General features: G+C 37.1%; 1 protein-coding gene across 3 annotated transcripts; it reads right to left on the bottom strand.

Moving 5' to 3' along the window:
• Positions 1-54: 54 nt before the first annotated feature.
• tbx15 (T-box transcription factor 15) lies at positions 55-17,386 on the bottom strand. 3 transcript variants are annotated; one of them, XM_046845813.1, is made up of 9 exons: positions 17,249-17,323; positions 14,849-15,126; positions 10,049-10,235; positions 8,251-8,352; positions 6,019-6,190; positions 4,165-4,332; positions 3,945-4,009; positions 2,518-2,615; positions 55-943 (listed from the first exon to the last, which is right to left on the bottom strand). In XM_046845813.1, exons 2-9 carry the CDS (start codon positions 15,048-15,050, stop codon positions 108-110), a joined length of 1,830 nt encoding a protein of 609 aa, XP_046701769.1. In that variant the 5' UTR covers positions 15,051-15,126; positions 17,249-17,323; the 3' UTR covers positions 55-107. The 3 variants fall into 3 exon arrangements, with proteins under 3 accessions (XP_046701769.1, XP_046701770.1, XP_046701771.1); XM_046845814.1 differs by lacking the exon at positions 14,849-15,126 and having other exon boundaries at positions 17,249-17,386; XM_046845815.1 differs by lacking the exons at positions 10,049-10,235; positions 14,849-15,126; positions 17,249-17,323 and adding an exon at positions 9,527-9,695.
• Between the last annotated feature and the right edge of the window lie 30 nt (positions 17,387-17,416).

A 17,416-nucleotide genomic window follows, 5' to 3' on the forward strand; every position in this document is an offset into this window, starting at 1 on the left:
TTTTTAAGGTTAAAATTCTATGATAGCAGAAAAACAGACTGAGAAACAGTTTGATTTGACTTAATGCATTGATGACGCACAAAGTTTTACCTTTTTTTATCATATTTTTAAACCATGTGCATAGACATTTGAGTGGAAGAGCTATACTGGCGACCATCACAGGCTGTGGACACCTGCTGGCTACTGCTGGGATTTCCTATCATGTGCATGCTGTCCATACTGCCACTGGAAAGATATTGACGCTCAGCAAAGGCACCAGCAGAAGAGGATGAGCATAGCAGGCCGCCCTGAGATTTCTCTGAGTTGGTGGCCAGGCGTGGAGAAGCTGGGAAGTTGTATCCATAGAGGTTGTAGGGATTGTGCAAAGAAAAGGCATTGTATGAGCCCTGCTGCATGTGGTGATGACTCCCGGTAAACATGTGAGCCGAGGAAGGGGAAGTCCCTGATGAAGAGGACGAGCCAGAGCCTGTACCTGCCCCTGTCTGCATCACATACTGAAGCTGAGAGGTGGGGAAAGATGACAACTGACTTCCATAAGCATCCATTTTGCCACTGTTGCTGCCTCCGCCATTACTACTGGTGGGCAATGAGGTGTGAGTGCTTCCTTGCATTCCTGCTGCAATTAAAGAGGAAGTCCTCTGGGGCAGGAAAGAGTCTGAAGGCTGGGCGGAAGCCATGCTGCCCCCTGCTGACTGGAGACGGCCGTAGGATCCATCGGTCAGTCCGCCATAGCCCTGCAAGGTTGTCATATTGCTTCGGGCACAGGCAGGATACTCAGACAGCCCGAGGTTACACAGCTGGCTTTCCCTACAGCCCACATTAAAGGTGTTCGGAGCAAGATGAAAAGTGGGAGGAGAGCATGAGGGAGAGAGAAGGTGAGTCGCGCTTGAAGGAGATGGTGTTCCAGTGCTTGAGGTAGTAGGAGATGTGCCAGTGCTCCCTCCTAAAAAAATTAACATTACAGTTAACAAACATTAAGAGATTTTAAAAAGAAAACCCTACTGTCTCACTGTAATAAAAGCAGACATCTTAACATGTGTCAACTAAAACTGATACACCATGCACAAGGATCCTACTGCTCCTCAGCTTTCAAAATGATTTGGAGGATTGAAAATCTACACAGACAAGTCTGTATACAGATATAAAACTAACACCAAATACAAAGACACACTGTATATGTCTTAAATAAAAAGCACTTAAATATATACACAAGAACAGTGATAAAGTAAGACAGGGCCAGTTCTTAAAACAGAATTACTAGCCAACAATCATACTGAGAGTGATCTCTCGTTTCAGTCTGGGAACAACGTGCAGTCACAGAGGCTTCTAAGGACAAGCAATGCATCCTTAAACTCCATGTGGAACAAGAGAGCCCTGTTCAAGTTTGGCAGCAAGTGCCACTGGGAGGCATATAATGGATAGTATCTCTCCAGAGTAATAATTACAAAATCTCTGTACTCATAAATAGTGACAAATTCTCTTCGAAGTTAGACTAGTACCTTAAAGAATTATCCTCGGAATAATGTGAGGTAAATGTTGTCAAGAAAACATACATATATATATATATATATATATATATATATATATATATATATATATATATATATATATATATATATATATATATATATATGAGATCTTGCCTTCATTTCCATCATTAAAAATCATTTATAACATAGAAGGGAAAAGACACTTGGCACATACAAAGCATATATATCAAAGTCTTGGAACTGAATGATAGCTGTGGGATATCTATAATCACATATTTCTTTATTAATGAGAATCTGGCCAGTGGTCATTTCATTGTTTCGAAAATTTAGACTGAGCACATGGTAAGGAAGGAAAATATCGTGCAGTCAGTTCAAAACAATTCAGGACTCTGCGTCTTGGCTGAAGTTTGGGCCAGCTCCATATGCCTTCGATAATACAGCTGAGCTCTACTCTGCGTGGTACTGCTCTGCTGGCTGAGTGAGAGGAGATCTTAGGGTGATGTCATGTTTTTCCCCCTATTGTCGGGCAGGGGTGAGAGGGCCTTCAGTGGTGCTGAGGGAATAAGCTGATTACTCAGAGAGAGCTGGCTGAGCTGCTGGAGAGATGAAATTCTCTGGAGGAAGAACGTCTGTACAGAGTACCAAAAGTTCATCAGCTTTCTGGGACTTTAATTAACATTTAATCTATTAGGGCTTCTAATGCCAAACAGATGTCTGTTTATGATAAGTATTGGGTTTTGGTCACTGTTATGCTTTAAGAGAGGAGATTTTGATGTAACATTTGATTTTCCAGGCCACTGAGACTAGCTATGGCTTAGAAAAAAGGTTGCAGTTCCGACTATCTAGCCCAGAGGTAATTTTAATTTATTTTGCAGTTTTATTTGGAGCATGGACAAGTCTATGGTGTCTGCTTTCTAGTTCATCTTAGTCTCTTTATTGTTCTGTAGTTTTCTTATGATGGTGATAGAACATTTGTAGTAATTTTTTTTTGTCTCTTTAAGATCATTTCGATGTCCTATCCACACACCTTGCTGTTTCTGCATGTTACTGAAATCCTCGAAAGTAAGCGTCCTCACAGGTGGTCTCCAAAAGGCATATGTTTCCATGATCGCCTCCAGACCAGTCCTAGTAGAAGAGAGCATGAAATGGTCAAGACCAGAAGTTTGGACAGGGATGACAATAAAAGGGAAGCAATGGATGAATTAAAATAAGTTAAGAAATAAAAAAGAGATGTAAGTATAAAGTGTCATATCATTTGCATGAAAATTAGAAGAGATGCAAAAGAACTGAAAAGAGGGAGTTGGAGGAAACCAAAGCCTGTAAAAAAGAGCAGCCTTTTTACTGTGCGCATAAATCTGAGTGATGTTTCATCTCCGCTCCAAACACGAATCTCCTTCCTGTGTGATTTACTCCCCTGTACTGAGAGAGGCAGCTCAGCCTCAGGCTCAGCTCGACCTGCACAGCACAGTTTCCTTTAGGGGCTGTGAGTCTCTACTTACTCTTGCTCGTTAGGCACACACACTAATAATACAGTCTTTGGCCAGAACTGCACTCCATCACGGAGTAATCCCTCAAAACCAATGCGTCAGGAAGAATATAAATAAAATGAATAAATGCACAGCTAAGCATGCCAACATGGTGCAGCAATAATGGCAATGACTGTAATTAGGTTTCTATTGTAATTATGAAATATATTGAATAAATAACAGATGCTGGGTTTTGATCCTGTATTATAAAATGTGCTGCAGTATTCATGATCCTGACTGGATAAATTGAACTGTGGTTACTTAGTGGTGAATATAGAGCTTTATTACTCAAACAGAGCTATATTTCTTTAAAACCATAATTTGAGTTAAATAAGGATAGATGTGTGAGTAATTATACTTTTTGTCTATGAATATCATACACTGAAATAATGTTTTCATTTGTATTTCTACTGCAATGAACATGCAAGTTCATAAATCAGGCCTTCTATTGTTTGAAAAAATGAAAAAAGATGTCTCAAATATCTGTGCTGATAATGCTCTCCAGATGGCAGCAGGCTTTCATGTGCCGAGGGTCTGTTCCAGCCTCGCTCTCGTTGCATGTTAATTCAGACTCACATCTTATACTGACGGGGAGCACCGAAGAGCAAAGTAAAAATGTTGTTTTGAAGATGGAACAGTGAAGAGAATGAAGACAGAGTGAATGAGGATATGGCACAAACACAAATGGAAATTGTGAAAAGGAGAGGAAAGAAGTCATTTCGCCCCTGGATATTACAGGTCAACAAGGATTTCTTAGCAGAAGAAACAGCAGGTGATTTTTTTGGAGACAACACATAGTAGATTAAAATGCATCTCCAGAGGATTATTTTCATAGTCAAAGTAACATTCGAGAAATATGTTTGTTTGGCTAAGCAGTATGGAGATTACAGTGGAAGGATTGGTTACATTAGTACTCATGAAAATGTACCTGTTTCTCCCTGAGTCCCGGAAACCTTTAGCAAATGGGTTGCGGTCAATCTTTAGTCGGGTAATCTGTAAGACAAGTAAGTAAATCAAAGGAGGAAGAAATCAAAATCTATGTGAATAATATTAAATGCAAAATAATGATTCATCAACATGTATTTTAAAAGACATCTGCCACACTGGATAGTTTGACTTGCTTTAATGTGCTGTACTGTGATACAGACCTGTTGGTTTTGATATGCTGTGACTGTGGTGAAAACAGTTTCAGGGAAACTGAAGGTCTTCACACCTTCCCCAGTGGGCACTGGCTTAGTAGGAGAGAGCTCACTACTGAAGTCCTTCCGGATCACATGAACACGTGGTTGATATTTGTGCATGGAGTGTAGGATGATCTGAAAGAGGAAGATGCCGTTTATTTTTCCATTTCATTCAATTATTTATGCCTGTGTCATATAAGGCAAAAATGCAGAGCTGCGAGTGAGCTTGTGCTGAACATTCAGTACCGTAGTGCTGCATCAGAGCTACAGAACTTCCAGTTTTGGATTGGCTTTCATTAATTTAAATTATTTTTAGGGTCTGACAAACTCCCCTGAGCCAGAAAGTTCAAATTAGTGAGAAAACACCTTTGTGACAACAAATGTAATATTCCTATGTCTTATCTTTCTGACTTTACACATCAGAATGGCCAATGGGAGTTTAGGACAAGACTCTACCTTCCAACCTCAAGTATCAGAAGAAACAGAGCAAATGTGACCAAAATCCCACAGCAGCCAAAACAATAATATGGACCATTTTAAGAGATCGACTACTTGCTTTGCAAAGAAAATTACAGCAACAACAAGTGGCAATGTGACAAAGTCCAATGTTAAAAACACTATCTAGTTAAAAGCATATTGAACTGAATTTATTATTATTTCACTGGTTAAGCTATCATAACCAATAAACAAAAAAATGGTGTTTTGAAACTAACCACAGAATTTATGGTTTTAACTGTATTTTGGAGATACAGTTACATTGTTCAATTTTAGACATTTGAAAAGTTATATACAATATAAATCTATTTTTCAATGGCATTAAGATTAATGTGAGCACGGGGGAGAAAACTGAATTAATAAAAGGGTTGAATTGTCCACCATAGCAAGACATTTCACACAGGACGTTCCACTGTTAACTTCCACTCTGGCTCCAGGCGAACAAAAAATAAAAGTTTCTTTTTATAAGGCTGTTGTAAAAAAAAAAGAAAAAAAGGCCCTTCTCCCTTTTCCATAAAAACACCAGCCCACTGTAGTTCTTAACACCCATATGTTATTACATTTGTCAGAATGGTAGAGTGATAGCATCACCGATTGAAACAAAAACATCTCTACATGCACAGACGATGCCAGCAAAGTAGTGCTTACCATAAACTTGGAATAAAATGGCCATTTTGAGCACATATACTATACATCTAAAACCTGGAAAAGGGAAGTCTGATTTGGGACAGAAAGCAAAAAATGTTTTCGCTAGTGATTTTTAAAGCTGTTCATATTAAGCACTAGTTAAATGATTTAGCATTAGGCATGCTGACATATCACTCCTATAACCCTGTTCTTGCTTTGACTGTTTAACTCATAACCATGACGACAAAGCAGAGCATGTTGAATGTCAGCAAGAGTCGGTTAAAGCTCTAAACAAAAACTCCTTCTTTGTACATTCATACTAAACTGCAAGGAACAACAAAGAATTATATCTAGAGTAGTGTGTAACATGGGTCATTTCCGAACACGATTCATAAGTCAAAATCACATCTAGAAAGATCACATCCAGAACCAGTCACTGTTTGGTTGTAAAATATTGAAGCATTACTGAAGAAGATTTTGTCTTGTAAATAATTTTATAATATAGGTTTATTATAAAAGAAATGCTACATATACAATGAGAGTCTATAATAAAATACATTTAGTTACATTATTGGTAGCTATAGAGTTATGAAATATATACAGACACCAAACACAATTGTAATAGTGAATAAAACTAACCCCAATGCCTGGTTAACCTCTCTTATAACTAGAGACCTTATTGCAATAAGATAAACTTACATGTCCTTGGTCATCCAGCTCATTGTTAGTGAGTTTCAGTTTGTCAAAGCTGACCACCTGTCTCATCCATGTGTCCCCAGAGGCCAGTGAATCCGGATGGATATACACACGTGGGGGAACAGGAGAGTCTGCATTTCCAGCCACCATCCATTTTGAACTATGATAAACATACCTGCAAATACAGCGATTTGATATGAGACACCAAATATCACTTTAGACTTTAAGCATTTTTATTGTTCGTATACACAAATAAGTACATAAGGTTATATGTACGTATACATAAGTCTATATATGACCTATTGCCATACCAATACCAGAAATGTGGCTGTGGCTCTAATCCTACCCCTTTTTGTTTAGTCGTTCTTGGTTTGTTATTGACACTGCTGACAATTTAGACGGTACCCACTGCTGTCTATTTCACAGCTGGTTGTCTTTAGTTCTGGTCTTTAGTTCTGAAACTGTTTAGCTGCAGCACCTTTTCCAAAGTTACCAGTCAACCCTAAAACATGGGTGTAACTCTCATTATACCCAATTGTTATTGCTTGGCATCATTGAACATCCTCTTTGCATCCATTTCATTGCAGCCTACAGCAAACACACACATGCACATATGGACACAAACAAACACACATATATTGAATGCAAATGAGAAATGATATGCATGGATACGTGGTACATGAACATATAAAGGCACAGTAACACAAAAGAATACTGACACAGAAACATGAAAAAGAACAACCCACATGGACACACGCACACATGCACGCACGGACACGCACACACGCACGCACACGCACACGCTCACAAATACCAGGCTTTTCTGTAATTTCCTGTTTGGAGTCCTGTTTAGGGTTATGCTCTGTGTAGCAGGGAAAGTGTTAAAGAAGGGAGAAACCTTAGCCCCAAACAGAACTGGAAATTTGATTAGTCTTCTTTCATCTCACACAAATCTGCCATCTGGCACCAACACAATCAATAAAGATCAGACTTTATGTGACACCCTTTGGAGAGTTTTGAGGACATATTCATATTCGAAGAAAAAGTCCATATGGAGTTACATATAAACAACAATAAAAGGAAATAAAATAGCCAGCTCTCTTGCATTATCATAAAGTTCAAAAACGCACACACTCATACCCACACACATGCACACAAACAACTGAGGCAAGTAAAAAAAAATTAAGAAAGAAAGAAAGAAAGAAAAAAAACATGCAGGGCTTTTCTCATTGTAAAGTGAAAGAAAGCACAAATGGACATGTATATTTTGCACACAGATGTAATAAGTTTTTTTTTTTATTTTGGTCCGCTGGCTGCCACATTAAAGTAAAAAAAAAATCTAATCAAGTAATATATAAAGGAAGACTTAGCAAATCTAGCATAACCTCAACCTTCCTTAGAAAAGGCAGTGAGCCTAAGTAAAGTGTGTAAAGTCAAATAAATGCTGTGTTTCCAGACTCCAGACCTTGAGACGGATAAAGCATTCCAGTGATAGATTTGCGCTCTATTTGCAAAGCCTTGTGGTAAATTCCCCAGCCAGAAAAGAAAATCCCATTTAATTTTACAAGATCTTTTGACTTCTAAAATCCGCCGTGATATTCAAGCGTTGAAACACGGTCTTGAAATGACTGCGGATTCTATTTTGAGTATACATGCGACATTAATTTAAACGTAACTGAAATTTGAATAAAGACAATTATCAAAGGCCCTATGAGTCAAATGACATTTTCCCTATTTCAAGAAGCCATGAGCTTTAATATAGGATACTAGTTTTACTAGTACTGTGGTATCACACACTTTTATTCCTGTCACATCAGGTTTTCTAATCTAAATATTATGTCTCACACCTATTTTAATGTCTTGGTTTAATTAAAGTAATATGAACCAAATGAAAAGAAATATCAGTGGAGTATCAATAATGCTATCCCACCTTTTGTCACTTATATCTGGCACAAGAGGGTAAAAACACCAAAAAAAAAAAAAAAAAAATCACATTTGCAACAGTTTCAGAGCTTGGAATAATCTTCAGACATGCATGCCTATCATAAGCCCCCAACTTTGTTCCAACTAAATGTGACTCTTCTCCATATCTTTGTTCGCTTATCATTATTATTTATTTATTTATTTATTTTAAATGCGACAATTCTATCTCACTTGGCCAGAAATGTATAACTTTTTTTTATCCATATTAGGATCAGGTTAAAATATAAAAGGTACATACTCTGATAAACACACCTGTATCTCTTGTTGTCCACCGGTACTATGTCCATGGCTATATAATACTGCTGATGTGGATCCAGTCCCACGATTTTAACTCTCATGGCAGGAAACATTCTCCTGTACACACATAGTAGAGAAATGCACTGAGAATTCTTCAGAGTTATGCAAAAATATTTATTTGAATAACAAAATAATAATAATAATAATAATAATAATATATCCTAATATATATATATATATATATATATATATATATATATATATATATATATATATATATATATAAGGCAGTTCATTAACAGAAATATTGCCGTTAATTTATTAAAGATAAAGCAGCTGAAATGTTACAGGCATTTTACAAAACATGATTTGTACGTGAAAATAAATAGGACACTTGGATTTTTTTGCAGGCAACAATCGACACTGTCAATATCAGTATTGTAGGTTAAATGACTGCAAACACGGACAGTGAATGACGCAGAAAGCAAAACCCCATGACTTCCCTTTAAATGACACTTCAAAACTGCGTTTTTTCTTTTCATTTAAACGCCGTAAATCTTTTGTCAAGAGAAAAATTCAATACTGCTTTTCCACCCTGCAGCAAAAGACCTCGTCTCAACAATCAAATATGTTTAGTACCTTTATTGAGCATTGTTTTTCCTACTTGAAATTCTTTACAAATATATTTAAAAAGCTACACTACATTTCCTTCCCTTATATGTAAGAGCTCACAAACTGCACACTTAGCTTAGATGCTCAATGGTCAACAATTTTTTTCCTAAATCAAATAATTGCTATAACTTTCTCTGGTGCATCAACTGACATATTGATGTTAAATCACATTTATAAATTGTAAACTATTTCTGCAAAATAAGGAGATATGTCTGCTGACACATCCAGAGATAATTAAAAGATTATTAGTGGGGTGGAAGAAAAAAACATTTATTTATTTGTTTATTTGTAGGTTTGTTTTTGCTGTTTATATTCGCAATATTTGCAATATTTTCATCCCGTCATAAAAACTATCTACGTTACTATCTTTTGACACTGATTTCTGATTTCATTTCTGATGGACTGAAGATTTGATCAGAAGCACACACACTTCCCTGCGTGTAAGCGATTTACAATTTACGTGTTACAGCGAGTTACATACAATTATAAAAACCCCGAAAATGTTGCTTCAAACATGTTTTCATGTAGTTTAAAGGATCAGGCGAGGAACAAACTCTAACAGCCTGATGCATCTCATGGCGTGGAGACAAAGCAGACCAGGGAAAGTTTATATGCTCACTTTGATTTGGATTTGAAGGTTCGGCTCGAGAAAGCAACAAAAAAAAAGAAAAAGAACAACATATTTGCGGGTTATTAATTAAAAGCAGTTCTCGTCACAGTGTTTCTCTGAGGGCTCGGCTTATGATGAGAGGACGCGACTCTCGCGTGTCCGGAGCTCTCGGCCCCCATGTGTAACACATTAGCACCCCGAAAAATATCAAGGCATCGAATTCGTCCTTTCGCGAGTGCGCGCGTGTGTGTGCGCGTGCGTGCGCGCGCGCGCGCGAGCGAGCCAAAGTGACTGATCTTAGCACCTCTGTGCCACCCTGCTGTGGTGAAAAATATGTCTTTAATAACACAAAGTATAATTGATTTGCTTCAAATAGGACTGTTATTTTTTTGGGAGGCCGGAGCGACTTTTAAGTCGTTTTCTTTTTCTTGCAAAAAAAAATATTGTAATATATAAAAGACCTATTGACATATTTCCTGAAGTTTGACATTAATTATCCACGCTGGACGCCTTTGACCTGTTGCTGAATACCTTCCTGCTTTGGTGATGATCATTTCCGTGCCGATGTCGTGGAAGCGCTTCCACAGGTCCGCGCACTGCAGCTCCACCTGGATCTCCTCCATGGAGGCGGCGGGGTTCAGATCCGCGGGGCTACCGAGAGAGCACGAGGATCTCTCCGCCAACACCTCACCGTCCGAGCCTGGACTGGCCTCGCAATCTGCCAGCAAAAACATAAAAATGATTATCAAAACTAGACATGCAAATAACACGGCTTCGGAAAACGCGCGGCCTTTACTGAAGATATAGAATTTATTTATAATAAACCAAAAGGTTTAATGAAAATGTGTAAAACATATTGCATTCCTACTGTGAGTTTAAATAATAAATATATTTAAGGCTTAATGTCCCAAAAGCAACTAATGATGAAATGATGAATGAAAGGGTATAAATGCGACTATTGACTTGTTTATTTACAGGATTGTCAATCTCAGAAATTAAGAAATGACGCAAATGGCAGAAATTCTTCTATTGAAATAAAAAAGGTTAAAAAGGCTGAATTGTGCCAGAATTGGTATTTTAGGATACTGACATTTTATTTCATTTTAACATGTTATTAATGCAATAATACATTTAATAAATGCATGACAAATCACACAAATAAAAATGATAAAACCAACGAGGAGGAATGAGATTTAAAATGTAATAATTAATATTCACAGATGGCAGGTGTTATATATTTTTATATATATTTACCATGTATTATAAGAACCCATCACACAAAAATACTCTATTCTGTATGTTCTTATCCTAGCCTTTCCTCCATTTATCAAATGATTTGTTCAGATTTTGCAATAAATGTATCATTTAAACAGACTTCAACAGACCAACACTAAACACAATAGGTGAAAGAGCAGAATTTCACTATTAGTTTCACTACTGCAGACAGCATGCACAGAGACTGTTCACATGAGTGAGATTGCTTTGGCAGCGTTCGCAATGCAAATAAGGCAACACGGACTCAGAGCTGCAGGAAGACTGGACACTGTCCAGCAACACTAGCTTTATAACTCATTGCACACACGAGACAGCCCTCCTAAAGCCCCATGGCCGTGGCCTTGACTTAGAGAGGGGAAAATTATTGCCTTCCTGAAAGCTTTTTTCTTATCAGCGTTTCGATGGGTCTTCCGTTCACACAAGAAGGAGCGCTGTAGGACCGTCCGTGGATGTCCACGAGTCCCGGGGGTCTCACCTCAAGCCAAACCAATCATATGGTACCGTTTCACTGCTGCTGTCATCAGCTCCTCGTTTCCTCAAACACGAACTCGCCTGGTTTAATATCACCGTGCAAACTCCATACCAGAGAAACTGTATTACAGATCACTAGATACCAATATGACCAAATGAAAAAGGGTAAAAAGTGTTTAAATTTAGAGTTTTAGAGTGAAATGATTTGTGATCAATTACTGGGTATATATATATATATATATATATATATATATATATATATATATATATATATATATATATATATATATCCAGTATATATTATATATATTTATTTATTTTATAAATGCAGAACTTAGTTCTCGCCCATGAAGAGTCACGTGGACAATGGCTTTCAACAGTGTTAAGTTACTATTCAATTGAGGATTTTATTTACAATTTCAACAACGAATAATTATTTCGGTATCTGAAGCCATGAACGGAATAGTTAGTTCAGTGAAGAAGGACTTGGGTATAAAGCGACTCATTAAGCATGAAATGTTAGAGTAACCCAATGCAGCAGGAACAGAAGCACCTGTTTCCGCTGGATTTCATTCAATCCCACGTGAAAGGGAGGCAATAAAGATAAAGATTAAACCTCCCTTTAAAGCACACACACATCTGTCGCCTTTCGTTATAAACTTCTTTCAATGCGACGCACAGGGCCAATTGAGTTCAGATTATTTAAAGATAAAAACATACGCAATATTCTGATGTCGTGGATAAACACACACACACACACACACACACACACACACACACACACACACACACACACACACGTACGTCACTGAGAGCGCGCAATCATGTTTCATGCAATACAAATGTGCTGTGTTAAACTGACCTATTTGCATTGTTGTGAAAATTAAAGAAATACTACTAATACTACCACCAATACTATATACCAATACTACCAATACTACCAATACTATATTCCAATACTACCAATACTATATACCAATACTACCAATACTACCAATACTATATTCCAATACTACCAATACTATATACCAATACTAGCAATACTATATACCAATACTACCAATACTACCAATACTATATATCAATACTACCAATACTATATACCAATACTAGCAATACTATATACCAATACTACCAATACTATATATAAATACTACCAATACTATATACCAATAACAATACCACCAAATACTACTACTAATAATAATAATAAATGTATATTTAAAAACTAATTTTATGTTCTATTCATATTGGATAGTTTAAGTGTAGGTCATTCAGAACCAAAATGAAATCGTAAAAAAAACCGTAGCAAAAAAAAATCTTCATCTCTTGTTTAGGCTCTTTAAGTATTGTTTTGCAGCGTATTGCCAATTAACCGAGGCCTGTGAGAGTTTAAGAATATAATGTACATTTATATTTCTAAAAACAATCTAAAGAAGGATGAAAATGCTAAAACATATATATTGAGGTGTATTTAGTAATTGAGTAAAATACTTACATGTATTAAAAAAAAGTTTGAAAACAAGCGTTAAAAAACAATAATAAAAAAATAGCACGCATTTTATAATGAGCAAAGTCCTGTTAATGTGACTTACATTAAAACGTAAATTCACTGGGAAAACGAAAATATACTTTTGCTTTTTAAAGATAAGCGCATAAGTATATTAAATGTGTCAACACTTTTGTACGTCGCTCTGGAAAAGGGCGTCTGTAAAATGTAAATGTAAACAAGAAAATTCAGAAAATCCTAACGAAATAGATGCACGCACAGAAAAAAAAATCATACATATATAGAAACAATAATAAATGCTTACAAGGGATTTAAGATACTTTACACAGGAAGACTGCCTATAAAAAGTGTGTGGACAATGTGAAGGGAATTACACACACCACTGAAAACACAAGATTTATATTTTCCCGTTGAACGTTAGCAGCGTGTTATTCAGGAGCGTGTTTTATACTTTTTTTCTGATGGCTGTAGGATTATTTGTCCGGGAGGATATGCCACAAACACGCCGAACCATGAAATGACCTGCAGATCTACCAGGCGATAAAACCACCCAAATCTACTTCATTCTGCACTTCAAACTAAAACGTCTTTTCCCAGAGTTCCCTCATCTTTGTGTTCAGTGCAACACTGCATTTATCCATGTTTATGTATACACTCAATACCACAGAAATTATAAAAATGTATATATGCAGCATGTTGGAAAATATATAACCTATCAAAACGCACCCAACTGCAGAAAACGTAAACAAAAAATTTAATATGATTATTATGTTGGACATCTTGTACAGACTATTTTTTTTATATGAACGATAGGGAATGTAATATATCATTTAAATACATACATCATTTTTGTGACAGTTTAGTAGCCTACAAAAACATCGATTATTTTACATTTTTGTCTTAAAACACGGGGAATGTAGTCTATAATAATCTATATTTTAAAAACAAACAAACAAACAATTATTCCTGCACACCAAGAATTGCTCCTTTATTCTCAGTTGACCAAATGCCTTGAATGTGTCTTTTAAAAAAGAATTACAAAACAATCACTAAACAAAAGAACCAAAAGACTATGGTTTCAATCGAAGGGATTTAAGGAATAAGGAATAATAGGATATTTTGGAATGAAAAATGGTGTTGGAGGTGCTGTGTTTGACCATCTCATTGGCGAGACTAATCAAGTGATGCAGCTGATCAGTTTATTCCGAAAACAGGCCTCCCCACAGACTCACAGCCGGACAGCCAGACAGCCAGACATACACACACACACACACACACACACACACACACACACACACACACACCTGCTGTTGAACACTTTCACACTCGAATAAACAACTAAAACTTTAGCTTTGCTAGTTCAGATATATGAATGTCTATAGTAGCTGTCAGATTTAAGAGGCTCTGTTTTTGCGGTCACTGCAATTCTGGCGCAAATGTTGTAGCCTATGGGTTCTGCATTGAAGAAGGGCGTTTCGAGTGAAGTGTCATTAATTTAAAACAGTAAAGGAATTATAGTCATTGAGCAATTGAGGTCCATTAGCGTTAAATGAGGGCTGAAATCAATTCTACAAAAACATCGCAACTCTGTTTTCACCCTGAAACACCGTCAAAAAAATAGCAAACGTTACACAGATTTTGGGAAAAGAACAAGATTTTTAAGCGTCATTCCTTTTTAAGAATTTCAGCCCTCACTCACAAGCCGTTTGTATAAATACACAATTGTTTTACGCTAAAATGCATTGAATTTGATCGTTTTTAAAATGAAGAACTTCACCATAAGGCAGTTTGCATAATGGAGCCAGGTTAGAAATGTGAGCAGAGCTATTCCATATTCTATTTATTATTTTTTTTCATGATATTGAATGTATTTTTTTATGCGGATGGCATAAATTATTCAAGCAAAAAAAAAACGCCCAGGCAAACAATTTATTTCTGACAATTATTATTATAAGTCCATCTTGCAACTGTGTTGTAACAACTATTTATAAACTTGTGCATAAGTGTCCGTGAGCACTGACGTTACACCAGAAACCTGTGCCGGAGCGCAGGTGAAGGCGTGATTGCGCACTAACCCGGCTCGATATCCAGACACTGACCGGCGTCTTCTCCGTCTTCCAGCTGGCCGTTGCTTGCGAGGTTTTCCATAGAGAGCTCGAGCGCCTTCTCCTCCCAGCCACGGAGCTTTCGCTTTTTGTTGGTGCCAATGAGGGCCTCCACCGAGAAGGCGTGCGCTCTGGAGCTCAGCGCGGCGGCCGATCGCCTCCTCTCGCTCATGTCTCCCGCGGCAAATCCAGCCGAGAGTGAACCTTATCGATGCCTCCCTCGAGCACCGAGCGCACGACTTGCTGAACTGACGCACAACGGATGTATAAGTTCACCAAAAGTTCTCCAATGACCAAAAACATATATAATAATCCAAACGCACATCTAAATCGCAAGTTTAAAGATCCTGGGCACGTGCGAGGCCATTCCTAAAGTGTGAAATCACTTTGCTCCGAGCTGTATTTTTACTCAGATATCTTCTAGTGCGCCTCCACTTTCCAATCCTCTGCCTCTCTGTCTTTCTTTCTCCTCTCTGATTGATACACGCTTCTGGAGAACTTTCGAGGGCAATCCTCTGCCTCCCTGTCAAACTGTGTTTAGCCAATCACACACGCGGAAACGCCACGAGCCAAAATGCGCCGTCCAATGAGAAAGCAGCGCAAAAAACACACAGCTCACCCGAGGTGGGGTTCACAACACAACCAGTAAATAGTGATCTTGCGAAAAGGTATAGGGAATAAAAATATGAAATAAAACTATTGAAATTATGCTTACTATCTGACAATGTCTTATCTGTAAAGTTGTTTGATGACGTCATTTAATGAATTAAGCTACGGAAAACAATCAGCCTTTAAACTCTGTCGACTGATCAATTCATTCATTCATTATTAAAATGAATATAAATGTACAGAACATTCAGTCTTACATTATCACAAATACTTTATGCGGTTATTGATCTAGCAAAGGTTTTTCCTTCGGTTTGTTATTGATGATTTTGACACACTTTCACACACAATCTGCTTCCTACAATTCCCAAGTCAAATAATGACAAGAAGCTGCTCGCATATTTAGGGTTAAATCTGATTAAACTGGTGACACAGTAAAAAAAAAAAAGATTTTATATTTATTAAAGTCAAAAATAAACATTGTGTAATGAATAATGAACTCCACGCAATGTGAACGCGATGTAAAGCGTATCATTAAAATGCACACAAATCGGTGAAAATAAAAAAAAAAGGCAAAACAATTTCAGCATGAAATGATCATTATTAATGATTTAAATGTGATCATAACACTTTTATTCGATATTATTCAGAATAAACTAATAGATCATGAATGCGGATTTCCATCTGGAACGAATAAAGCGATCTTTCGATCTAAAAACTATAACTTCCTTCACTATATATTAAATCACTTCATATGAAACATCGATTTAAAGCTGCACACGTGGAATTAAATAATAGGTGAAGACAAAACAACAACAATAACAATAATAATAATTCACTAAACAATAGATGATCAAAACACACGCTTATTATTATTATCATTATTATTATTATTATTATTATTATTATTCAATTAAACGTTCATCATCAGTGGATAATCTATTGTTTCGATATTTTTCGATAGATTATAAATATAATATTCCTTGCACTGCTAAAATGGATTTTTCGTTCCGGTTGAAATTTGGAGGCTTCTGAAGCGCTTTGAGAAGAACATGATGGACATGATGTCCTCGGACACTTCGTTTGGCCAAAATTAATAATTTTTATTTACAAAACAACCTCAAGGCTGTACAGTGAAATACGGGCAGAGTCAGAAAGGCATGCGCAACCCACCTCCCCAAAACTACTAAATCCTATAAACATGGAAAAAACTGAACTTTTAAGAAATATAAAGAAAAGATGCGGTGTAAAGAAAGTGCGATGTTTTCGTGTTGCAATGCTGAGAGCAGCTTTCACACTGCCCCCTGTCGTGCCAGCCAGTCAGAGAACCAAACGTGCGTTTGTGTGTTTTCAAGAGAAGCCTCACACTCCCCACACACACACAGCTGAAGCTCAGACAAATCTCACAACGACTCCGATAAACGAACTAAAAACGTGATTTCGCGTTAGTCTGTTATAAATAAAACTCGAAATTAATTCACTACTCCATTAGGAACAATCAAACAAGTACCAAAATCTTTTCACGTAGAAAAAAGTAGCAAAAGGTGCAAAAAATATGCACACCATGAATGAATAGGCCTAAAGCCTGGAGCATTCAAGACATCTCGATATGTTCTTGCTGCTTCTCAGAGCACCTGTCATAATTTCTTTTAGATTAACCTCCTAACACTAAATCATTTTAAGAGAAATATTTTATTGCATATTTATTGTATGTGAAAGAAGCTATTTTTAGCGACAGCACATTTCTGTACAGCACTTCATTACCTGTAATAAAGGGATGTAAAGCTGCAGTCCAGTCTGCTCCGGGGTAAAGAAAAACCCCATTTGATTCACTACACTGGACATTGGGGGCAGAGCACAGGGTATTTCATCTCCAAGTAAGATTTCCGCACCACACCTGCACCGCTGCGTGCATACACACACATTTTATAG

Source organism: Silurus meridionalis, chromosome 3, assembly GCF_014805685.1.
Source record: "Silurus meridionalis isolate SWU-2019-XX chromosome 3, ASM1480568v1, whole genome shotgun sequence".
NCBI lineage: Eukaryota > Metazoa > Chordata > Actinopteri > Siluriformes > Siluridae > Silurus > Silurus meridionalis.

Excerpts from the sequence above, each read along its gene's own strand:
- tbx15 (XM_046845813.1), bottom strand. The coding sequence starts at position 15,050 with ATGAGCGAGAGGAGGCGATCGGCCGCCGCGCTGAGCTCCAGAGCGCAC. Across the intron at positions 10,236-14,848 it reads GTGTCTGGATATCGAGCCGG|ATTGCGAGGCCAGTCCAGGC; the intron begins GTTAGTGCGCAA and ends TTTTGCTGGCAG. Across the intron at positions 6,191-8,250 it reads GTGGACAACAAGAGATACAG|GTATGTTTATCATAGTTCAA; the intron begins GTGTGTTTATCA and ends CTGTATTTGCAG.